The sequence below is a fragment of the Macrotis lagotis genome, chromosome 2, assembly GCF_037893015.1.
Source record: "Macrotis lagotis isolate mMagLag1 chromosome 2, bilby.v1.9.chrom.fasta, whole genome shotgun sequence".
NCBI lineage: Eukaryota > Metazoa > Chordata > Mammalia > Peramelemorphia > Peramelidae > Macrotis > Macrotis lagotis.
This window is the reverse complement of record NC_133659.1, coordinates 207,889,006-207,915,015: the sequence shown is the minus strand read 5'-3', so window position 1 is coordinate 207,915,015 and position 26,010 is coordinate 207,889,006. Positions and strand designations below refer to the sequence as shown.

The window sequence follows — 26,010 nt, the reverse complement described above, 5'->3', positions numbered from 1 at the left end:
CAGTCTCCCTTAATCTGTTCTCCTGTTTATCATTCTCCCTTTTCCCTTATCTCCTTCCCTCCCTCAATTTCCCTAATGGGCAAAATAGATTTCTACACACAACTAGATATTCTTCCTTCTTTGAACCAATTCCAATGAGAGGGAGGGTCAAGCATTGCACACTACCTACACCCTGCCCCATTTTTTTCTTGTAAAAGTTCTTCCTTGCATGCCTCCTTTATGTGAGAATTTTTTTACCCTTTACTGCTTCCTTACCCCTTCTCCCAGTGCATCCCTTTGTTCCCCCTTCATTTTTTTGGAGATCATTCCAACATAATCAATTCAGACCCAGAGGTGTGGTCACTCAGCTCCTGACCTGTGATCTGTACCCAGAAAGAACTCTTCTCTTTTGATTGATCATAAATATGCCTATCTAAACTGAAACAACAATCTGGAAGTAGTTATGCATTGTAGCTCCTCAGAATTGCTTTAATTTGTATAGTTTGTATGGAAAGCAAATTTCTTCTAACTATTTTAATAACTATAGAGTTCTTAAAAGTTACATGTAATCTTCCCACACATGAATGTAAAGGTTTAAATTTATTGGATTCCTTATAGGTTACTCTTTCATTTTTACCTTTTTATGCTTCTCTTCAGACTTATGCTTGAACATTAAATTTTCTACTTAGCTCTGGTCTTTTCTTCAGAAATGCTTAAAAATCCTTTATTTCATGAAATATTTATTTTTCCCATGAAAGATTATACTCAGTTTTACTGGGTAAGTTATTTTTGGTTGTAAACCTAGCTCCTTTGTCTCCTGAAATATCTTATCCCAAACTCTATGCTTCTTTAACATTCTAAACAATAAATTCTTTTAAAGGAGTTCCTCAGGGGCAGCTAGGTGGCTCAGTGGAAAGAGTACCAGCCCTGGAGTTCAAATCGGACCTCAGACACTTAATCATTACCTAGCTGTGTGACCTTGGGCAAGCCACTTAACCCCATTGCCTTGCAAAAAAAAAAACCCTAAAGGAGTTCCTCAATGAATTTTTGTGCCTCTTTTACCAAGCTATTTATTTTCTCTTCATAATTTTTTAAGCATCACTCTCATTTCTTTCCCATTTTTTCCTCTACCACTCATCTCTTTCTTTAATTCTTCCAAGAATTTTTTTTGGGTTTGTGTCCAATTATCATTTTTCTTTTTCTTTTCTTTTTCTTTTTGGTTTTTTTTTTTCATTTTCATTTTCTTTTGATTTCTTTTCTTTTTTTTTTCAATTACCATTTTTCTTTGAGATTTTGCTTATTGTTGTTTCACATGATTGTCTTTTTTTTTTTTGCAAGACAATGGGGTTAAGTGGCTTGCCCAAGGCCACACAGCTAGGTAATGATTAAGTGTCTGAGGCCGGATTTGAACTCAGATACTCCTGACTCCAGGGCCGGTGCTCTATCCACTGTGCCACCTAGCCGCCCTGGTACATTGTCCAGTGGTAGTTTGTTTCTGAACAGGCATGATCTTCAGAACCTCATCTTTCAATGAAGATGCCAGGAAGAAATCTATGATCTCAGACTCCTTGATAGGAAGGGAGAAAAGATAAATCTCTTCCAAAGACTTGATCATCATGTCCTTGACAAGGCGGCCCAGCTTAGTGACAGGAACCCATTCCTTGTCTTCGGCCTTTCCTCCCCGGGCCCAGCAGCCACAGCCGCTGCAGAAGCCACTGGGGAAGTCACCTCGAGCTCTGACTCCTGGGCCCCGGGGCCTCCCACTCCTCCTGCAGCAATGGTGTCACCATTTGGTGTTCACTGGAAGTGGAAGCTAAATTGATTTTTAAAAATTAACAAGTATCTATTTTCTCTCCTCACAGCTTTCCACTCACCAACACCACCACCATCACCACCACCATCACCACCAATGACAAAGAAAAAGAAAATACTTGTGACAAATAAGCAGAAATAAGGAAAGTAAATTTCTGCATTGACTATGTTCAAAAATGTGTCTTTCTGTACATTATAATTGATCACTTCTCTGTCAGGAAGTGGTAGAATTCTTATTTCACTGATAAGAATTTTTAAGTCTTTCAAGATTATCTTTATATAGCTATTAAAATTGTTGTTTAAATTATTCTCCAGTTATTCCCCAATCCCCTGGAAGTTTCCAAATTTTTCTTATCACAAAAAGGGACTATAATTTTTTTTTGTACATATAGGACCTTTTCCTCTTTCTTTGATCTTTATAAAGTATAAGCCTAGTAAAGAGTCAAAGGATCAAATTATACTAATCTTGACACTTTTCAAATGGAACTAGAAAAAAGAAGGATGGTTAACAGGTACTCTTTAGGCAAAGAAAGGAATCAGGAGAGTTAAGTTTTATCATATGACCAAAAGCTTCAAGAAACATTATTTCACAGGACATTTGGTCATCACATATATAAATATTAATAATATGTATTTGAAAAAAGGCATAATGAAAATGATTGCATTTTTTGCACCACTATCAGTTGCTGAGTGAATTTGTAGAGCAATCTTATGAAGAACTGCTAAGACCCTACAAATGAAATTAATATATGCTATGATACTTGGTGACTGAAAAGCAAAGGTAGGAAAAAATAAGTGTATATATGACATATAAAAAATATGTGAAAGGTCAAAGACTTATAGACTATACAAAATTCCCATACTTCTATATAATGAATATACTTCAAAATAAAGAATTCATAGGTGCTAGACATGGGAAGCACCGATTCATACCACAAAGAAAAAAATTGACTATGTGTTAACAGAGAGGGAAAGACTCATCAGGGTTGTGGTAGTTACCCCTGAGGCAGCTGTCAGGACTGAATCAGACCATCTAATTTTCAGAATTTTGTAATAGATAAGAAGAAAGAATAGGAATGAGAAAAGGATATGGCATATGATTAGCCCTGAATTAATTAAATGTGTAATTGAAAATAAAAAATGAGAACTGGAAAAGAAGTGATAACAACATCAACCATAACAATTTCATCCAGAATGTCAATGAATCACTACAATAAGGAAAATCAAAGAGCCCATAAAGCAGTTTAGTTAAACAACATTTGAATTAGCTACCAAACAGAGATGGCTGCCAAAAGCAATACTGGATTATGACATAATCTTATTTTTAAGTTTTACAAAGAAGGATGATTGCTGCTCTGGGACAATATTGTCTTATAAAACAGAAAGAAGCAGTTTGGGTAAAGGGGAGGTGAGGAAGAGATAAAACCAGTCTAATGAAGATTTGACAGAGTCCCCAACTAAGCAAAGTCGTCCCAAAGGCATTCGAAGATGAAAATGGGAAGAGGTCTACAAACAGAAGGAAAATGGAATAGATTTGCAAAAATTATTTCAACAAAGCGTTTTCTTCATCAAGGATAGTGGAACCATGATCTTGGGCCCTACTATCTTTGTTCCTTAGGTCCAAAGTTGAAATTGTGCTAAAGACAAGACAGTGCAAAGCAACCAGATTGGATCAAGAATATATAGAGATGTTTGCTGAAAACAAAGCAATTATAAGGATGCCAGGTTAATTTACAAGATAACCGAAAGAAGAGAAGATACCAGAAGTTTGGAAAAAAATTCTTGGACTTTATAGATTCTAAAAACATGACCAAACAAACACCAATATCTACCAACCCATAAGTCTAATCTCTGATCTATCTAAAATATCTGTGAGTGTCTTGATATTCAACAACTGATCATATGTTTACCATCTCACAAAAGACTAAAAGATGTAAGGATTCTAAGATCCTATTGTGCTTATTATTTACTAATTACAAAAACATCATTCAATTTGGTAAAACCAACTGACAAGACTCTTTAACAATAAAATGTCTCATATTCATTTATCAAGGTATTCAAGATTCCTTGGAAGACATAACAATAGGAATAACCCCATTCAATTACTCTCTGATAATAAAGATCAGGTGAGACATAAAACAGGGTGATGTGTACTTAACAAAAGCATTCAGCATTGTGATGGGGATCCAGTATCTGTTGAGAAGGGGATTCCCTGATGATAATGTGGTCCTCCAGATGGTCTTGTTTGCATATGTCATTGTGCTGATCACATGAATTCTACAAACATTACAGAGCTTCCTGGAAGGGATTTTTAAACACTTATAGGACTTTGTCTATTCACACAGGAAAAACCAAATGGATGAAGACCTTCTATTGCCCAGATTTCAATATTAATCTTAATAGATATTCTACAGAGTACACACACACATACACACAAATATGTAGAGAGGGTATATGTACATACATACATATATGCATATATATGCACACACACTAATAAATATATATATATATATATATATATTTTGATTGCAAACATATATATACACCAGTTTATATAGGTATCATTAGCCCCATTTTACAGATGAGGAGGTTGAGTGATTGTATATATCAGTGAGACAGAAAAGAAAGATGGACAATGAGCTGGAGACAGAAATGAAAAAGAGTAGAGTAGGATGGTTTGTTTTCAGAGAGTATTTAGAGTATTTTTATCTACTCCAAGAGTGCCATAACAGCAAAGGTCAATCTTTTCAATACAAACATTTTATTAGACTGAAGCATGGAGTCCTGCTGCCTCTGAAGACCTAAAGATGAATTTCACATCGAGGGCAATGGAAATGTGCATGGTGAGTGTGGGCAGGCCATAACATATAACCAATGAGGAGCTCAAAAGAACAACAGAAGGGACAGCTAGGTGGTGCAGTAGATAGAGGACCAGCCCTGGAGTCAGGAGGACCTAAGTTCAAATTCAGCCTCAGACACTTAATAATTATCTAGCTGTGTAACCATGGGCAAGGCACTTAACCCCATCATGTTGCAAAAAAAAAAAAAAAAAAAAAAGAAAAGATTGCCATCAAAGAATTGTATGAGAGGGAAAAAAAGTTAGACTAATCACACAGTGAGACTAAGGGATGACAAATGGACAGTCAGAATGCTCCAGTGGAGCCTTCTTACTACCAGGAGAAAGTGAAGAAGTATTTAATGTATTGGATAGAAGTTCTGGCATGAATTTTTGGACATAACAAGAGTCATTCATGATAGGCAAGTATAGATAGGTTACAAAATACATCATTGGAGGGAATTCTGCAATCAATGAGATTAGAGATCTGGGTGAATATTATGAGTATCTCAGTTGATCTGACAGCAGCCTTTTGTGAAACTGGTACTGCAACTAACATTGGTCCCATTTTACAGATGAGGAGGGCAACTGTATGGCTCAGAGGAGAAAGTACTGGACTTGGAATCAAGAAGACTTATCTTCATGAGTTCAAATCAACCTCAGACTCTAACTGTATGACCCTTAACTTTATTTGCCTCTGTTATTTATCTGTAAAATGGGTTGGAGAAGGAAACCATTCAGTATCTATGCCAAAAGAACCCCCCCAAAAGAGGTCACAAACCATTTACAGAGTTGAAAATGACTGAACAACTTATTTTTCACAACCCCAGAGATCAAAATTAGGAATAATGAGCAAGCAGTTGTAGGGGCAGATTTTTGGTTTGATATAAAGGAAAAATTCCTAGCCAGCAGAATTGTACAGATATGAAATGTGTTGTCCTAGGAGGTAGAGTTTTTCACTATTAGCAATGTTCAATAAAGGATGTTTTAGAAGGAATTTTTTTAAATTTTATATAATATTTTATTTTTTTACAATTATATGCAAAGATAATTTTAAAGATTCTTTTAAGGTTCTAATTTTCTGTCTTTCTCAATTATTTTCTCCCCAAGAAGGTAAGCAATTTGATATAGGTTGATATGTGTGTGCAATCATTAAAAAACATATTAATCGTATTGTGAAGGAAGACAGATCTAAAGGGGGAGAAGTCATGAAGAATTCAATTTGCACTCAGATTCCATCAGTTCCTGATGCGGAGATGCATAGTAATTTTAAACCATAAAGTTCTTTGAAATTATCATGGATCATTGTTTTATTGAAAGTAGCTAAATTCTTCACAGATGATCATCATATAATATTATTGTTAGTGTTTACAATGTTATGATTCTGTTCATTTCACTTTGCAACAGTTCATGCAAGTCTTTCTAGGTTTTTTTAAAACCAGTCTGCTCATCATATCTTATAGAACAATAGTATACCTTTACAATTACATACCATAACTTGTTCAGTCATTTCCCAATTGTTGGGCATCTCTAGAGGGGATTCTTTCTCAGATAGGAGTTGGGCTAGATGACCTCTAAAGTCCCTTGCAGTTCTGCATTTATGTAAATGAACTGACTTCTAATGTCAAGAAATACCAAAGAGCAAGAATTTGTCAAGATTTATTCACTATTGTCAAGAAGGAGACAATTCTCTCCCATCAGAAAACTAGTTTTCTAGAAAAAAGAATTCTTAGAGTGGAAAAGGACAATTCATTAATCTACCTAAACTTGATGGAAATTTCCCTTAAAAGCATCCAACTATGTTTCTTCTAATTTCATATTCACCATGCAACCTTTCATTTCTTTTCTAATTTTGTCTCCAAAGTGAACTTATCTATTGGGAGGGAGTAGCCTTTTCAGATGACTGATCTCAATTGTACTAAGTATTATCTCTATCACAATGAATGAATAGATGAAAACAAAATTTCTTAAGTGCCTTTTATGTCTCAGGCACTGTGCTAGGGTCTAGGGATAAAATTCAAAAGGAAAATAGTCCCCTACCTTCAAAGACATATTTTAATAAAGGGGAGAGAACATATATAGGGGAATGGTGGTTAGGGAAGGGTTTTTAGTCTTAGGAATTACAGGAATGGTGAGGACAGTCACTGAACAGTTCATTGTCACATTCTTTCTGGAAGCAATGATTTGATTACTGTTTCCAGAGCATGATGATGTGGAAAGCAGGGAAGGGAAATGAGGAGTGGTAGATACAAACAGCAGTTAAGATGGATAATAAGAGGTCCAGGCTGGAGATATATATATATATATATATATATATATATATATATATATATATATATATATATATATATATGAAGTCTGCCTGATCTGGAGGCCAGTTACTTATAGTGAGTTAGGTGAGTTTATACTCACTCATTCCTCAGTCATAACAATTTAGACCCAGGGTAAAATTGCAAAGATGAGTGAATTAACTCTTTCCAGACATGGGCTATAGAAGTCTAATTTCCAGGATTGCTTCAGGTGGAAAGAGGAATGCTTCAGCAGGGCAGATGGTCACATATAAAATACATAATTTGGCATTATTTTCCATCATTCACCCTCTGGTCTGTTTAATCTGAATGTATTATCACTCTGTATTGAATGACAAAATCAAGTTCCTGTTGTGGACCTGAGAGTTGTCTATACAAGAGGTCTGAGTGACAGCCTCCTTTCATTGATCATCTTTTAAATAAAACAGAGGCCAAGAAAAAGGAAGAAGGAGCAGGGACTAGGAGGATTTTTGTATAATTACTAATTGGAGAAGAACAGTAAGCAACCATATATAAATAAAGCATCTTTTTTGGGAAAATTATAGAATTTAAGAGTTAAATAGGTCATTTTCCCCTTCCTTTGCAGGAATTCCTGTTATGATTTCTTAAGTGGCTGATTCTCCAACTTTTTCTTGAAACACTTTGAATGATAGACAATCCTTACCTACTGAGGCATGAGCAGACTATTCTTTTTTTTTTTAGGTTTTTGCTAGGCAATGGGGTTAAGTGGCTTGCCTGAGGCCACACAGTTAGGTAATTATTAAGTGTCTGAGACCAGATTTGAACCCAGGTACTTCTGACTCCAGGGCCGGTGCTTTACCCACTGTGCCACCTAGCTGTCTCATGAGACTATTCTATTGATAGGTGATTGGCCTGCATCTTAGGCAGGTTTGTTTAATTTTAACCCATTAGATCTAATGTAATAGGAATTTGAATATGTCTGGCACACTGGGATTTGTGGAATAGGTATAAGTATTTCCCTTTAGACCCTGTGGTTGGTTTGGGATCAGTATGATCTTCATATGAGTAGGTATTCTTAAGTGTCACCTGAGAATTCTTAAAGGAATAAACACAGTCTATGAGGATATGTGGAAGGGGTAGGACTTAAAAAGCTGAGAGACTGTCAAGAGATAACATCCCCATCTCTGATCAGACAAAATAGAGGACAGATAAAAGAAGAGACTGAAAAAAGAAAATGAAAGAAGGTCTGTGTTCTGTCTGAGAAAGTAGAGAGCCAATGAATAAGGGTCATCATCTTGGTGGAGAAAACACAAGCTGAAGTCACCAGAGAACTGAGGAAGGAGGTAGAGTTAAGATGGCAGAGTAAAGACAGAGACTTACCTAAGGACTCCCAAACTCCTGCCCAAACAACTTTAAAATCATGCCTCAAAACACATTCTGGAGTAGCAGAACCAACCAAATGATGGGGTATAATAATTTTTAAATCAATATTTGATTTGTTGTCCAATTATATATATATAATAGTAGTTTCTACCTATCATTTTTAGTAATGTCCCTCCCCCAACCCCCCACAAGAAGGCAGTCTGATAATTTTTTTTAGTTTTTTTTTTTTAGTTTTTGCAAGCCAATGGGGTTAAGTGGCTTGCCCAAGGCCACACAGCTAGGTAATTATTAAGTGTCTGAGGCCAGATTTGAACTCAGGTACTCCTGACTCCAGAGCCAGTGCTCTATCCACTGCACCACCTAGCTGCCCCCTGATAATCTTTACATTGTTTTCATGCTATACATTGATCAAAATTGAATGTGCTGAGGGGCAGCTAGATGGTGCAGTAGATAAGAGTAACAGCCCTGGAGTCAGGAGGACCTGAGTTCGAATGTGGCATCAAACACTTAATAATTTGCTAACTTTGTGACCTTAGGCAAGTCACTTGCCCTCATTGCCTTAAATAAACAAATAAATTTTCAAAAAAGAAATTGGGGGCAGCTAGGTGGTGCAGTGGATAGAGCACTGGCTCTGGAGTCAGGAGTACCTGAGTCCAAATCCGACCTCATACACTTAAGCTGTGTGGCCTCGGGCAAGTCACTTAACCCCATTGCCTTGCAAAAAAAAAAAAAGAAATTGAATGTGTTGAGAGAGATATCATATCCTTGAGGAGAAAATATAATTTTATAGTACAAAAGACATTTTTTTTAGGTTTTTGCAAGGCAGTGGGGTTAAGTGGCTTGCCCAAGTCCACATAGCTAGATAATTATTAAGTATCTGATGCCGGATTTGAACTCAGGTACTCCTGACTCCAGGGCCAGTGCTCTATCCACTGTGCAACCTAGCTGCCCCAAGACATGTTTTTTTTTAAATTGAAGGTAACAGACTTCAGTTTTTGTTTAAACTCTAATTCTTTCTCTAGATACAGATGGTTTTCTCCATTACAATTACTCTAAAATTTTCCCTGATTATTGCATTGACAGAATGAACAAGTCCATTAAGTTTGATCGTCACCACCCCCATGTTTTTGTTAGGGTGTACAATGTTCTTCTGGTTCTGCTCATTTCACTCAATATTAGTTCATGCAAGTCTTTCCAGGCTTCTCTGAAATCCCATCCCTCTTAGTTTCTAATAGAACAATAGTGTTCCATAATGTTCATATACCACAATTTGTTCAACCATTCCCCAATTGCTGGACATTCACTCAATTTCCAATTCTTTGCTACCACAGAGAGAGCTCCTATGAATATTTTTGTATAAGTGATGTTTTTACCCTTTTCTCATGATATCTTCAGGGTATAAACCCAGTAGTGGTATTGTTGGATCAAAGGGTATGCACATTTTAATTGCCCTTTGAGCATAATTTCAGATTACTCTCCAGAAAGTTTGGATGAGTTCACAGTTCTACCAACAGATTTTCCACATCCTTCCAGCATTGTACATTGTCCCTGCTGGTCATATTGGCCAGTCTGAGAAGTGTGAGGTGGTACCTCAGAGATGTTTTAATTTGCATTTCTCTAATAATTAGTGATTTAGAGCAATTTTTCATATGGCTATGGATTGCTTTGATCTCCTCATCTGTAAATTGCCTTTTCATATCCTTTGACCATTTGTCAATTGGGGAATGGATTGGTTTATATATATATATATATATATATATATATATATATATATATATATATATGTATGTATGTATGTATGTATTTGATCCAGTTCTCTATATATTTTAGAAATGAGTCCTTTATCAGAAATACTCGTTGTAAAAATTGTTTACCAGTTAACTACATTTCTTTTGATCTTGGTTACAGTGGTTTTGTTTGTGCAAAAGCTTTTTAGTTGAATGTAATCAAAATTATCTGATTCATTTTTAATGATGTTCTCCATCTCTTCCTTAGTCATAAACTGCTTCCCTTTCCATAGATCTGACAGGTAAACTATTCCTTGATCTCCTAATTTGCTTATAGTATTGTCTTTTATGCCTAAATCTTGTACCCATTTTGATTTTATCTTGGTTTAGGGTGTAAGATGCTGGTCTAATCTAAGTTTCTGCCATACTAACTTCCAGTTTTCCCAACAGTTTTTATCAAAGATAGAGTTCTTATCCCAGAAGCTGAACTCTTGGGTTAATCAACAGCAGATTACTATAATCGTTTCCTACTGTCTCTTTTGCACCTAATCCATTCCACTCTGTTTCTTAGTGTCAGATAGTCTTGATGACTGATACTTTGTAATATTATTTTATATCTGGTAAGGCTAAGCCACTTTCTTTTGCACTTTTTGGTGTAAGAATTTTCTAACCCAAAACTACTTAGAAGGTTGACTGGAAAATTTTGCCTCTCTAGGGTGAGAGTGGAATACAGACCAGTGCAGGCTGCATTCCAGCCAATCAGCAAAAGGATTTAGGAGTGACTGAAAGAGTGGTGGCTTCTAGAACTCTCAGTCCACACAGTAAGTTGGTTGGCCAATTGGTCAGAAGGAGATGGGAGGGTTCAGGATTCCATTTCATTTGCCCATATGAGAATCTGGGTTGCAGTCCCAGTGCAAGAAGGAGTATTGGCATTCTAGAATTTGTGGCCAAAGCAGATTGGGGACCCTGGTCAGAGTTCCTGGACAGAAAATAGTGTTTGTGATCAATCACAAACCAGAGCAAAGGCCAAGAGAGCTGTGACCACATATCTTCTTAAATAGTAGCATGTTAGGGGTGGCTAGGTGGTGCAGTAGATAAAGCACTGCCCTGGAGTCAGGAGTACCTGGGTTCAAATCCGGTCTCAGACACTTAATAATTACCTAGTTGTGTGGCCTTGGGCAAGCCACTTAACCCCATTTGTCTTGCAAAAACCTAAAAAAAAAATAGTAACATGTTAGAGGAACTGACAACTTAGAAAGCTCCAGAACTGACATGAAAAATAGCAGCATGAAAAAGTCTAAAATTAGTGACAATGCATGCTGTACCCTGGGAGTAGAGCTTGACTTTAAAAGTCAAAAAATAAACTGGGAAATGAGCAAACAAAAACAACAACAACAAAAAGAATCAACCATAGAAAGATGGTCTGTGGAACAGGGGAAAATCAAAAGAAAATTCAGAAGACAACAAAGACAAAATAATGATATCCAAAACCTCAAAAAAAAATTGTTCTAAGTCCCAAAAAGAATTCTTGGAAGAACTAAAAAAGAATTTTAAAAATCAAATAAAAGAGACAAAGGAAAAATTAGGAAAAGAAATGAGAGTGATGCAAGAAAATCAGGAAAAAAGATTCAACAGCTTGGTAAAGAAGACACAAAAAATACTAAAGAAAATAACATCTTAATCAACAAAATAGGTCAAGTGGGGGAAAAGATAAAATTCACTGAAGAAAGTAACTCCTTAAAAAAGTAGAATTGGTCACATGGGAAAAAATACAAAAGCTTATTGAAGAAAATAATTCCTTAAAAATTAGAATTGAGCAAGCAAAATTAATGACACTACAAGAAATATTATAGCCAAATTCCATAACTCTGAGGTTAAGGAGAAAATATTGAAAGAATTCAGAATGAAACAATTCAAACAGTCAAAATCACTCAAGTTTTGATAGCTTCTACATTAAAGGATTGGAAAGATTGGAATATGATATTTTGGAAAGCAAAGGAGTTAGGATTACTAGCAATAATCATCTACCCAGCAAAACTAAATATAATCTTTAAGGAGAAAAAATGGATATTCAATGAAACAGAGGTCTTTTAAGTATTCCTAATGAAAGGAGCAGAGTTGAATAGAACATTTGATTTTCATTTATAAGACTCAAGAGAAGTATAAAAAAGCAAAGCTGAAATTTTACTGAAACTGAAATTAGAAGAGATTCAATAAGGTTAAAATGTTTACATTCCTACATGGGAAGATGATATTTGTAACTTTTGAGAGCTTTATCATTATTAAGGCAATTAGGAGCAGTAACCATAGACAGAGGGCACAAGGGCAACTTGATTATGATGGGAAGATAGCTAAAAAAATGCCATAAGGGGTGAGGGATCACTGAGAAGGAAGAAGAAAAGAGGTAGAGTCATATAAATTATTTCACACAAAAGAGGAACAAAAGGGTTTTTTACAATTATTCTCAAATTGATTAGGCTCAAAGAGGTAATATCTTGCCCTATAGGGAAGTAGAAGGAGAAAGGAATAAGAGGAGGACTTTGTTAGAAGGGAGAACAGTTTGGATGAGGCAATGGTTAGAAACACTTTTGAGGGACAGGATGAATAAAAGCAGAAAGAAGGATAAACAGAAAAATAGTTCTTCAGGAAATACACAGTAATAATTACTGTGAAAAATTTTACAGCTAGTTTCTGATAAAGATCTCATTTCTCAAACATATAGAGAACTGAATCAAATTTATAAGAATATAAGTTGTTCCAAAATTGATAAGTGGTCAAAAGATATGAAGTAGCAATTGTCAGCTATCTAGAGTCATAAGAAAATGTTCTAAATCATTATTGTTTAGAGAAATGCAAATGAAAACAATTTTCAGATGCCACCTCAGACCTATCAAATTGGCTAATGTGACAGAAAAGGAAAATGATAACTATTGGAGATGTGAGAAAACTGATACATTAAAGAATTGTAAATTGATTCAACTATTTTGCAGAGAAATTTGGAACTCTGCCTAAAAGCATGCCCTTTGATCCAACAATATCACTACTCTATCTATCTATATCTCAAAGAGATTTTTTTAAAAAAGGACAAGGACCGATTTGTACCAAAATATTTATAGTATATTTTTTTCATGGTAAAGAATTGGAAATTAAGGAGATGATCATTAATTGGGAAATAGTTGAACAAATTGTGGCATAAAATTTGTGATGGAATATTATTGTACTAAAAAGATATGATGAGCAGGATGCTTTTGACAAGACATATAAAGTGATACAAAGGGGTGGCTAGGTTGCACAGTGGATAGAGCACCGGCCCTGGAATCAGGAGTACCTGAGTTCAAATCTGACCTCAAACACTTAATAATTACCTAGCCATGTGGCCTCGGCCAAGCCACTTAACCCCATTGCCTTGCAAAAACTAAAAATAAATATTTAAATAAAGTAATACTAAAAGAGCAGAACAGGAAATGATGTACATAATAACAATAATATTGTATGATGATCAACCTTGAATGACTTAATTATTGTCAATAATACAATACTCTAAGACAATTCCAAAGGATTTAGGATGAAAAATGCCATCTACCTCCAAAGAAAGAAGTGATAAGGTCTGAAGGCAGATTGAAACATATTTTTTTAAAACTTTATATTTCTTATTGGATTTTTTTTTTTGAGAGGGAAGGGGTCTGTGTTTCTTTCGCAACAAGACTAATATGTAATATATGATTGTAGAACCCATATCAAGTTTGTGGCCATCTTAATGAGGGGAGGAATGAGGGATCAAATTTGTAACTCAGATTTTTAAAAAATGAATGTTAAAAGTTGTTTTTACACATAATTGGAAAAAGATTAAAAAGACCCTCCCCCCTCAAAAAAGAATTGAGTGATATACCCAAAAGAAAACTACTCCCTTATGGTAATAATTTCACCTCCCTATACCTGTTCAGTAATCTATGCTATAATTTACTCAGCTCGCTTATTTTACCTAAACATTGCATAGTTCCTAAGTTTTGGGAGGACTTAAATGTAAAGAGAAAATATATTAACTAGAGATAAATAAAAATTAAAATTAGGGTAGAAAGTACTCTATTTGAATGTTAGGAATTTTCCCTAACCAGGAGCTCTGAGCTATTGCAATTTTCTTCCATGGACATAAACTCCATTAAATAAAGAAAGGAACTATATGGATTTCTGAGCTATTATATTACCCCCAGGCTAAAAATCCTATTATTCTAACTGGATAATCCTGATTAAATTGCCAGAGAGAAAGTGGACAGGGGACTGTAGCCAGCTTTTCCCTCCAAAGTCACTCTAATTTCTACAAGTACTGTGCTAGTTTTTCTCTCTAGAACTATATAAAACAAGTCTAACCCCTCTTCACTCATCTTAATAACTCAATTTTAGGGAGAACCATTTACCCAGTCTTCCATAAAGAGGCATATTTTTTCTAATAGGCCAGAAAATAATATCAGTTTTATTCATTTTTGCCTTCAGGGTCATAACAAGTGGAAGTGGATAAATAAAGCAACTCTTGGCAGTTATTTACTAAATTATTTAGAACCAGAGTGGCATATAGTGCACTGAACACTGGATTTAGGTCAGAGGATCAAAGTTCAAATCCCAGATCTGTGTCCTTGGTGAAGTCACTTAACTTCTTCCTTAATTTCACCATGATTGAAGATTTTTGAAAATAAGTCTAAAGCTACAGATAGGGAAAGGAAATCAAGAGGACAGTGGCAGATCCCTAAACTTTATTTGCTCCCACTTATACTAGAAATCAATCTAAATAGTCATTTGGATAGTAGTCTCTCTAGTGTAGGAGTTTTTTTTTGTCCATGAACTTAAAAAATTGGTAGCTTTATTTCAATAGAATTGGCTTCTTTTATAATCTTATCTATTTTATTCATTTAATAGCATTATTCTGAGAAGGCATTCATGGGATTCACTAGAATCCCATGGCAAGAGACTCATGCAAAAAAAGCTAAGAATCCTTATACCAGTTACAACTGGACTCTAGGATATGTGCAAAGTCATCCTTCTCAAATCAGCTTTATTCGTACTTCAAAAGTAGCAGGACAGGATGGAAAAAGCTATGGAATCAAAAGATTAGCTCTGCTAGTTATTAACTGAATGACTTTGAGCAAATCCTCCACCTCTAGACCTCTGTTTCTTCATCTGTAAAATGTAATCTCTAAAAATAATCTCCATATTCTCCATCTCACACTGGTATTGCAAGGATCAGATGAGACAATCTGTCCATCCATCCATCCATCATCCATCCATCTATTGATAGGTAAAACTTATAATAATAGTAATAATAATACAATTTCTAGGTCCCTTCCCTGTTCTGAAATTCTATAAGAATGTTATTATGAGCACATTTCACTTCAAGGACAAAGATCACATTTTTTTTTTACTTTACACAATCTCCAACATCCAGGGCAGAGCTCCTTAAGTGAAAAGTACTGAATGAATACTTGCTACTGATTCTGTTTGAAAAGTTGGAACATTTTCCCTTTTTCAGCTCTCCTCAAACTGATTGCCTGATTGACTAGGTTATTTACCCTGAGTAGCAGGACAGAGAACCTAGCTGTGTGGCCTTGGGCAAGCCACTTAACCCCATTTGCCTTGCAAAAAAAAAAAACCCTAAAAAAAAAGTTATTTAATCCCAATCAGAATCTGTGCTCAAATACCTAATTTGTCAGCCCACTGGTTTTGATTTTTGACTGATCGCATCTCTTGTTGTTCAGTCATTTTTCATGTGACCCCATTTGGGATTTTTCTGGGCAAAAATACTTGATTGGTTCACCATTTCCTTCTCCAGTTCATCTGACAGATGTGAAAAGTAAGACAAATAGTAATTAAGTGACTTGCCCAGGATCATCCAACTAGGAAATATCTGAGGCCACACTTTATTTTATTTATTTATTTATTCAGGATTTTTGCAAGGCAAATGGGGTTAAGTGGCTTGCCCAAGGCCACACAGCTAGGTAATTATTAAGTGTCTGAGACCAGATTTGAACCCAGGTACTCCTGACTCCAGGGCCGGTGCTTTATCCACTGCCACCTAGCTGCCCCGAAGCCACACTTTAACTCTGGAAGATGTCCCCTATTCATTGAGCCTCTTAGCTGCTCCACTTCTCATTAGTAATAGCTCCTATTACTCTTTTTTCATTGAGGAGAGACTCAATCTATTATATTACTCTGTGGACTATGACTTGTTCAGGGTTATAGGCACAATTCAAATCCAGATCTCAGAGCTCTAGACTATATCACACTATCTTCAGCATGAAGGCAAGAGATTCATGTCTTATGATTTCCATTTCATTTTCTTAGGTTTTTGCTAGGCAATGAGGTTAAGTGGCTTACCCAAGGCCACACAGCTAGGTAATTATTAAGTGTCTGAGGCTGGATTTGAACCCAGGTACTCCTGACTCCAGGGCTGGTGGTCTATCCACTGTGCCACCTAGCTGCCCTGAGATTAAATAACTTTTGATGTGAGTTGCTTTCATGCCTAGAAGACTTGTCGTAAGTGAAATTTCACCTGGTGAGCAGTTTTTCTAAGACTTGAGCTTTTAGGAAATGATAAAATCTATTCATGAATAAAAAGGAAAGTTTAGATAGGGAAATAAGATTGAAAAGAATCTAGAAACCAATGACCTGAATTCTCTTTTCCCCTTTACAACAACTTTACTGCACACCTTCTCTAGGCATTCATTGCCACAGCATTGTCCTATGAATGACAGTGTGAATTTCTAGTGTGCCTTTTTGCAAAGTGCTTATGAGAGTCTTAATTTTTTTCAAAGTTGTATCAAATTCAGAAGAGGATGTAGAACTGTTTTTTAGGCAAAAGAAATTAGAAGGAAATGTTTTTTTTTGTTTCTCTGGGTTATTGCCACTTTAATATTAATTTTTTTCCTCTATATTCTCAAGCAACCAATATTCTCTACAGGCTCCAACTTATTTTTCAGAATATGTACATAAATGGTTCCATTTTAATGTCTTAATGAGACAACTGTGGCAATGGTAAAGAGCAATGGGAAGGTCTGAGGTATACACTCAAAGTTCTGGAATATCCAATCAAGTCTCATAATGACAACACAAAGTCTGCCCTTCTCCAATCTAAGTATCAATCTGATATATATATATATATATATATATATATATATATATATATACATACACATATATATGTATGTATATAGCTATTTCTCTGACTGATAGTTCATTTTTGTTGAATCATTTTTTTAGTTGTTCCTGACTCTTCAGGCAAAGATACTGGAGTGGTTAGTCATTTTCTTCTTCAGTTTATTTTAGAGATGAGGAAACTGAGGCAAATAGGAGTAAGTTACTTGCCCAGGGTCATAGAGCTAGTAAGTGTCTGAGGTCAAATTTGAACTCATGAAGATGATTGTAGCCCAGTGCTGATTGCATTTAACCTGCAGCTAAATGCTTAATTCTCTACAGTGCTTAGTCATCCTGCATGCAGCTCAGTGCTCAATCCAATTTGACACTTAGTTGCTCTGCAACTATAATGACAATTCATTATCTCTCCTCAGTGACCATCTTTAGGGCTCATTCAATCAGTTTCCATTTAGATTGAACCATAGCACAGCAGGCAAGGATGCTACAGATTGTAAATCGAGTCTATAATGAAAGCAATGTAATTAGGAAGACATAGGTTGAAATCTAGTCTGACACCCCCTAATCTTCATTCTTGAGGTCCTTAATTTATAGGATTGTTATGAGGATCAAATGAAACAATGTATTTAAAGTGCTTTGCAAGCTTTAAAGTTTTGTGTAATGGAAGTTATTAAATTTTTATTTAAAATTTTATTTTTCTCCAATTACATGTAGAAACAACTTTTAACATTCATTAAAAAAAAACAACTTTGCTTTCCAAATTCTCTCCCTTCTGGTCTCTTTGAGAAAGCAAGTAATTTGATATAGGTTATACATATGCATATGCAAAACTTTCCATTTAGTCATGCTGTGAAAGAAAATACAGACTAGAAAAGAAAAGCTCAAAAATATGAAAATAAAATAGAGGCAGTTAAGGTGGTGCAGTGGATAGAGCACAGGTCCTGGAGTCGGGTGAACTTGAGTTCAAATTTAAACTCAAACACTTAATAATTAATTACCTAGCTGTGTGACCTTGGGTAAGTCACTTAACCCCATTGCTTTGCAAAGAAGAAAAAAGAAAGTTTTAAAAGCATGCTTCAATCTGTATTCAGATATTGTTAGTCCTTTTTTCTTAATTCTTTCAGGGTCCTCTTAGATCACTGCATTGTTGAGAATCAGTAAGTCATTCACAGCTGATCTTCCCACAATATTGTTGTTCCTTTGTTACATAGTGCATTTTACTCTGCATCAACTCATAAGTTTTTCTTGGTTTTCTGAGACTATTTTGCCAATCATTTCTTATAGAACAATTGTATTCTATCAAAATCACATAGCATAATTTGTCCAACCATCCCCCAATTTCCAGTTTAAGTTTCCCATCTTCCCAATTTCCAATTCCCTGCCAACCAGAAAATAGCTGCTATAAATATTTCTGTATATACAGGCCTTTTCCCTTTATTCATTCATTCATTCATTCATTTGTTTATTTATTCATTCATTCATTTATTTATCTCTTTTTAGATATAGACCTAATAATGGCACTGCTAGGTCAAAGAGTATGACTCGGTTTTATAGTCCTTTGGGAATAGTTTCAAATTGCTCTAAAGAATCAGTTCGCTACCTCACCAGTTATAGGTATTCTAGGGGAGAGTTTCTTGCTATTTACTTCAAGAACTTGGAGAAATTATCAGGGTTTTTCTTTTTTTAAGTTCACAAAAATTAGATGCTAAATATCTCTTACCTTTCAACATTCTACTGGACTTTTCTCCAATAAAAGAAAAGGGTTCAGAGAAAATATACAGAAAGTCAAATATTTAAGAGTTGAAACTAAAAAAATAAGGAAACAGTTTTTTTGTAAGTCATCTAAGAACAGCTTTCTTTTTCCTTTATAGTCCCAAGCCGAAGTGAGTGAAGTGGTTTAGTAGCGATATCTTGATATTATGAATAAAGGAAAGATCCAGGAGCTGTATCGTTTTATAGAAGGCATATTTAGGTTCGATCACAGTGCTTACATTTGGCAATTCAGGAAGATGGAAGTAGCCAAGTAGCCCAGAACAGCACATCACCAAATAATACAACATTTTTTGGCTAATGAGGTCAACCCTCACGATCTGTTTCTCCTAACCCGAATCAGTTAGAAATGTATTGATTTGGAAACACCTCCCCCCCCCAAACCAAGTAGGTTACTTCTAGTCTTGGGAAACTCTAAAGTGGTACCCTGACAAGTGCTATTAGGAAATCCAGAAATATATTGACTCTTCACCTTCCAGGATACAAGTCCTCCCTTTCGGACACTGTCCAGCTGTTTGGGGGGCTTCCCGAGCAGCTTTAGCTTGGTTTCCCTGCCTCTCTGACCCTCTCCCTGCAGGTTCTCCCTAAGGACTGGGAGAGGTGGGCGGAGCGCAGGCTGGTGTGACGCAGCTGTTAGGGGAGAGGGAGGAGAAATGTGGGGAGGGGGTGGGTGAGAGAAAGCGATGGAGAGACAGGCGCACAGACCGAAGAGCGCACACTGACACGGAGAGCACCAGCTCCCGGGGTTTCGCTCCACCCCATCTGTTTGCAGGGCTGCAGATCGCAGCTGTCTGAGTCCTTGCAGCCGGTGACCGGCTGGCCGGAGATGTGAGGGGGGGTAGAGCAGGTAGGCTGCGGCCCCCGGAGCCAGAAGACGGCAGCGCAGAGAAGGAATCCTCCGCTCCGCTGAACTCCCGGGGTCCCTGCCAGGAGGAAGAAGGGACCGGAGGAGCGGGGCAAGAGGACTGACTGCACCAGTGGAGCTGGCCACGCGAAGGTGAAAACCCAGCAAAGTGTGTTTGCGCGAGTGCGTGTGTGTGCCGAGTCGTAGTTGTGGGAGCGCTTTAAAGTGTTTGGACACGATGTTGCCTCACATACCTTTGTATATCTCTGTGTGCGCGCAGGATCTGTGGTTGTGGAAGAGTGTCTCAGTGTGTTGCTTGACATACGGTTTGTATCTGTGTGTATGCAGGTTCGGGGGTGGGAGGAGAATGCTGTATCTGGGCTGTTGGTTGACATACGTTTGTATGTCTGTGTGCGTCCATTTGTTGTGCTCGATCTGTGGTTGTTTGAGTGCATCGGAGTGTCTGAATGTGTTGCTCTGCATTTGCTTGTGTGTGTGTGTGTGGGGGGTGATGTGTGTCAATTTGTCTTTATAGGGGCTTCTGTTTAATGCTCTGGGGCGTATATTTGTTTGGTCGTGGGTTCCGGTGTGAGACGCGGGGCTTGAGTCCGTGTGCTGCAGCTACGTGTGGCCAAGTTGCCTCGGTATGAGGAGAGTGTTTACACCAGAGAAGACCTCCTCCCCCGACCCCCACACTAACCCCCGTGACCTCCTCCAGATAAGTATTCCTGTGGGATATGCTACAGGTGAAAACTTCTCTCCGAGTCGCCCCTGGGCTCGAGTAGCTTAGGTGCAGCAGAGGCAAGGAAGGTAATCTGAGCTCCAACCCTATGGGAACCCACAGACATACAGAGACACACACACACACAGAAACACACACATAGACACACACACACACACACACACACACACACACACACACTGGATCCCTTGCAGTTATTCAGACCCCTGATCGGGGCCATCCCTGTCTAGTTTGGAGATTCTGGAAACTGGAAGGAACGGAGATGTGGGGGGGGGGGGGGGGGGGGGGAGAAGCAGAAATCAAAAGGGGGATTCGTGCATGTTATATCCTTCTCCCCTGGCCATATCTCATATCCTCACGTAGTTTTTGCCCGAATCGCACAACTCCTTTGCCTCCTTTTTGGCTCGGCTTGTCTTAGTTTCTCACCACCCTTCTTAGGGAGTTTGAGTGCACACGTAAGATAAAATTCCTCCTTCATTCTTTCTCTTCCTCTCCTTAACACCCCTGCACTCCTCAGGAAAGTAACTGGGGCTAGACAATTTCGAAGCAACCCAAGGGTGAAGAGAAGGAAGAAAGGACGAGGCTCATCTTAATTAAACTCTTCCCAACCCCTCCTCCCCTTCGCCCTCTTCTAATCTGTACTAGTCCTACATTTTCGACACTTTCTAGGGAAAGCAACTCTAAAGGTTCCTTAGCTTTTCATCTCCATTTTCTTTTCCCACCTCCCATGCAGTCTCTCTTGCACCTAGAAAGAGAATTGATTTACTTTGACGCTGCCAGGGTGGGGCGGTTGGAGGTAGAATGGTCAGAACACAATCCCTTTACCCTCCGTACAATTCTTGCCGCAGAACCTAGAGGGAGCTACCGGTCAACAATTCTTGTGCCTAAAAAAACCTTACACACAAAAAAAAATCTTTCATATTTAATTTCAATTCAACTTAAAAAAATAAGAATTGATTCAGTCATTTACCTCATGTCCAGATCCATGCTGGATATTGTGGGAGGTAAATGAGAGAGAAGACATCGAACCCTTCTTGAAAAAGATTAATATAGCCCAATGCAAGCTCATTTCTTCTATGAGGGATTCAAGAATTGGATTTCCCATCCCTCTGCTCCCTCACCCCTAGATATCAGAAACAATTCTAACCCCTCCCTTACCACTGCAGCCTTTCTCCAGTGTTTTTTCAGATCATTCCAGAAAGAAATGACTAAGGATCTCATACAATTAATTTCTTTATGAGCTATACCATAGCTGAGAGAGGAGTGTGCACCTCAGACCTTCCCATTGCTCTTAACCACTGCCACAGTTGTCTCATTAAGACATTAAAATGGAACCATTTATGTACATACTCTGAAAAATAAGTTGGAGCCTGTAGAGAATATTGGTTGTTTGAGAATAGAGAGGGGAATAAAAACTAATACTAAAGTGCAATAACCCAGAGAAACAAAAAAAACCATTTCCTTCTAATTTCTTTTGCCTAAAAAACAGTTCTACATCCTCTTCTGAATTTGATACAACTTTGAAAAAATTAAGACTCTTATAAGCATTTTGCAAAAAAGGCACACTGGAAATTCACACTGTCATTGCTGTGGCAATGAATGTGTAGAGAAGGTGTGCAGTAAAGTTGTTGTAAAGGGGAAAAGAGAATTCAGGTCATTGGTTTCTAGATTCTTTTCAATCCTATTTCCCTATCTAAACTTTCCTTTTTATTCATGAATAGATTTTATCATTTCCTAAAAGCTCAAGTCTTAGAAAAACCGCTCACCAGGTGAAATTTCACTTACGACAAGTCTTCTAGGCATGAAAGCAACTCACATCAAAAGTTATTTAAAACTAGGGCAGCTAGGTGGCGCAGTGGATAGATCACCAGCCCTGGAGTCAGGAGTACCTGGGTTCAAATCTGGTCTCAGACACTTAATAATTACCTATGTGTGTGGCCTCGAGCAAGCCACTTAACCCCATTTGCCTTGCAAAAAAAAAAAACCCTAAAAAAAAAGTTATTTAATCCCAATCAGAATCTGTGCTCAAATACCTAATTTGTCAGCCCACTGGTTTTAATTTTTGACTGATTGCATCTCTTGTTGTTCAATCATTTTATTTTTCATGTGACCCCATTTGGGATTTTTCTGGGCAAAAATACTTGATTGGTTCACCATTTCCTTCTCCAGTTCATTTGACAGATGTGAAAAGTAAGACAAACAGGATTAAGTGACTTGCCCAGGATCATCCAACTAGGAAGTATCTGAGGCCACACTTTATTTTATTTATTTATTCTTTTTAGGTTTTTTCCAAGGCAAATGGGGTTAAGTGGCTTGCCCAAGGCCACATAGCTAGGTAATTATTAAGTGTCTAGGACCAGATTTGAACCCAGGTACTCCTGACTCCAGGGCCGGTGCTTTATCCACTGCCACCTAGCTGCCCCGAAGCCACACTTTAACTCTGGAAGATGTCCCCTATTCATTGAGCCTCTTAGCTGCTCCACTTCTCATTAGTAATAGCTCCTATTACTCTTTTTCATTGAGGAGAGACTCAATCTATTATATTACTCTGTGGACTATGACTTGTCCATGGTTATAGGCACAATTCAAGTCCAGATCTCAGAGCTCTAGACCATATCACACTATCTTCAGCATGAAGGCAAGAGATTCATGTCTTATGATTTCCATTTCATTTTTTTAAAAAAAATGTATTTAAGGCAATGGGGTTAAGAGTAACTTGTCCAAGGTCACACAGCTAGCACTTTTGTCTGAGGACAGATTTGAACTCAAGTCTTCCTGACTCCAGAGTTGGTGCTCTATCCATGGTGCCACCTAACTGCCCCTTTCTACTTCATTATTACTTCATCACTCTAAAGGAGGGGACAGGTAGAGTGGAAAGAGTACCTAGGTCTGAAGTCAAGAAGACCTGAATTTAAATCCAACCTCAAATACTAATAGTTGTATGACCTTAAGCAAGTAAATTAATCTATTTGCCTCAGTTTCTTCATTTAAAAATGGGGATAATTGTGAGGATCCAATGAAAATAAATTTGTAAAGCAATTAACACAGGACCTACCATATTGTGAATGCCTCAGAAATATTAGCTATTATTATTAAGTTGATGCCATGACCAGCAATTTATCCACTGTGTCTGAAATATATAGTCATTAGCTGAAGGCTCAGTTTCCCTTTTTCTTTTCAGATGCCACGATTTGTCTTTTGCCTCCAGGATCCTCTAAGGTGAAAACTGGTTCACTTCAAGTTCTTTGAACTGATTAGGGGCATTCCATTGCTATAAAGTGCCATGGATCTGGAGTTTGAGCTACCCAATGGAAGTCGAATTTGGTCACTCCCTCTCTTTGACTCTAATGGGTCAATGGCATCTGCAAATAACTCAAACAAAACAGAGTCACCCTATGACCAGACTAGCAATGCCATTCTCACCTTCATCTACTTTTTGGTCTGTATTGTTGGGTTGTGTGGTAACACACTGGTCATTTATGTTATCCTCCGTTATGCCAAGATGAAGACCATCACCAACATCTACATTCTGAACCTGGCCATTGCTGATGAACTCTTCATGCTGGGTCTGCCCTTCCTGGCTATGCAAGTTGCCTTAGTCCATTGGCCCTTTGGCAAGGCCATATGCCGTGTGGTTATGACTGTGGATGGCATCAACCAATTCACCAGCATTTTCTGCTTGACTGTCATGAGCATTGATCGTTACCTAGCTGTGGTCCATCCTATTAAATCAGCCAAGTGGAGGAGACCCCAGACAGCAAAGATGATTAATGTGGCTGTATGGGGACTCTCCCTTCTGGTCATCTTGCCAATCATGATTTATGCTGGTATCAGGAACAATCAAGGTGGGAGAAGCAGCTGTACCATCAATTGGCCAGGTGAATCTGGGGCATGGTACACAGGGTTCATCATCTACACCTTCATCTTAGGATTCCTAGTTCCCCTCACAATCATTTGCCTTTGCTATCTATTTATAATTATCAAGGTCAAGTCTTCTGGAATCCGAGTAGGTTCTTCTAAGAGGAAAAAGTCAGAGAAGAAGGTCACCCGCATGGTATCCATAGTAGTAGCTGTCTTTATCTTCTGCTGGCTCCCCTTCTACATATTTAATGTTTCTTCAGTCTCTGTTGCCATCATGCCCACCCCAGTCCTCAAGGGTATGTTTGACTTTGTGGTGGTACTTACATATGCCAATAGCTGTGCCAATCCCATTCTATATGCTTTTTTGTCTGACAACTTCAAGAAGAGCTTTCAGAATGTCCTCTGCCTGGTTAAGGCAAGTGGTACAGATGATGGGGAAAGGAGTGACAGCAAGCAAGACAAGTCCCGACTGAATGAGACCACGGAGACCCAGAGAACTCTTCTCAATGGAGACCTCCAGACCAGCATCTGAACCTTCTCTAAGAAATTTCTTCTATGTTTCTACCCATTTGCTATATTCTTTTCTTCCTATCTGCTAAAGCCTTGATATGGAGAAAAAAACAATTACTCTGAGTGAATCCTAATGACAGAACAGTATTTGAACCTGCTTGACCAAATATGTGGTAATACATACACTAAACTGATTACTGCCCCACTTAAAGTGAACAATTAGAATGCAGAAAGGCTGTTCAAAGTGTGGATGGAGAGAAAAGGATATTACTTGGATATGATTTCCAGGAATGCCAAGATTCATCAAGAATAGAGCTCTGTATCTGTGTTTGTCTTTCAAATGTTATGTGACCATGTGTTATTATATAAGCATTTGCATCCTACAAATTTATACTTATAATATTCACAGCTATTCCCTTTATAGTTATTGCCTATATTCCTTGTGTTTATGTATACATGTCTCCCATAAACAAGTGTATATGTAAATATATATAGTATAGATGGGTATCAAGTACAGATATGTACACAGATATGTAATACTTTACTGAGTTCAGGCAAATAATTTTAAGCCTGAGAAATGAAAAAGCAAAAACATCTTAAAGAATATGTTCACATGTTCTGTCTGACATACTCCAAGGATTATTTATTTATTCAAATGAATTGAAGCAGTAGTGGTTGATTATTGTATTAAGACAAACCCATCTTTGCTAGAGTACTGTATGTCTCCATTTTAAGTCACTTTAATTTAGGGGACTGGGAGTGAGGGTGGGATGGGGGGGTGGATATTATAAAGAAAATTTTAAATTGGATCATGATTATTATGTATATCACTTTTATGGTCCCTATAGTGGAAAAAATTAAAAATGGAGTAAAAAAACATTAGAAACAATGAAATTGTCACCACAAGCAGAGATGGTAGTTAAATTAATAAACAGATACCTAAGTGCTATGGGCCAATCACTGTGTTAAACATATGAGATTAAAATACAAACAAGCAAAACAGTCCCTGTCAAAGATCTCACATTCGAATGAGGAAAAACAATATATAAAAGAAAGGATGGAGATGGGAGAAAGACTATGGATACAATGACATGGTTTGGAGCTGATGGCTGGAAATGAGAAACCTGACTGGT

The 26,010-nt window shown here is 37.4% G+C and overlaps 1 protein-coding gene across 1 annotated transcript; it reads left to right on the top strand.

Annotated features, from left to right (window-relative positions):
* The first annotated feature begins 19,596 nt into the window (after positions 1–19,596).
* On the top strand, positions 19,597–25,597 carry SSTR2 (somatostatin receptor 2). Its single transcript, XM_074220618.1, has 2 exons — positions 19,597–19,917; positions 23,688–25,597. Exon 2 carries the CDS (start codon positions 23,790–23,792, stop codon positions 24,897–24,899), a length of 1,110 nt encoding a protein of 369 aa, XP_074076719.1. The 5' UTR covers positions 19,597–19,917; positions 23,688–23,789; the 3' UTR covers positions 24,900–25,597.
* The last annotated feature ends 413 nt before the right edge of the window (positions 25,598–26,010 follow it).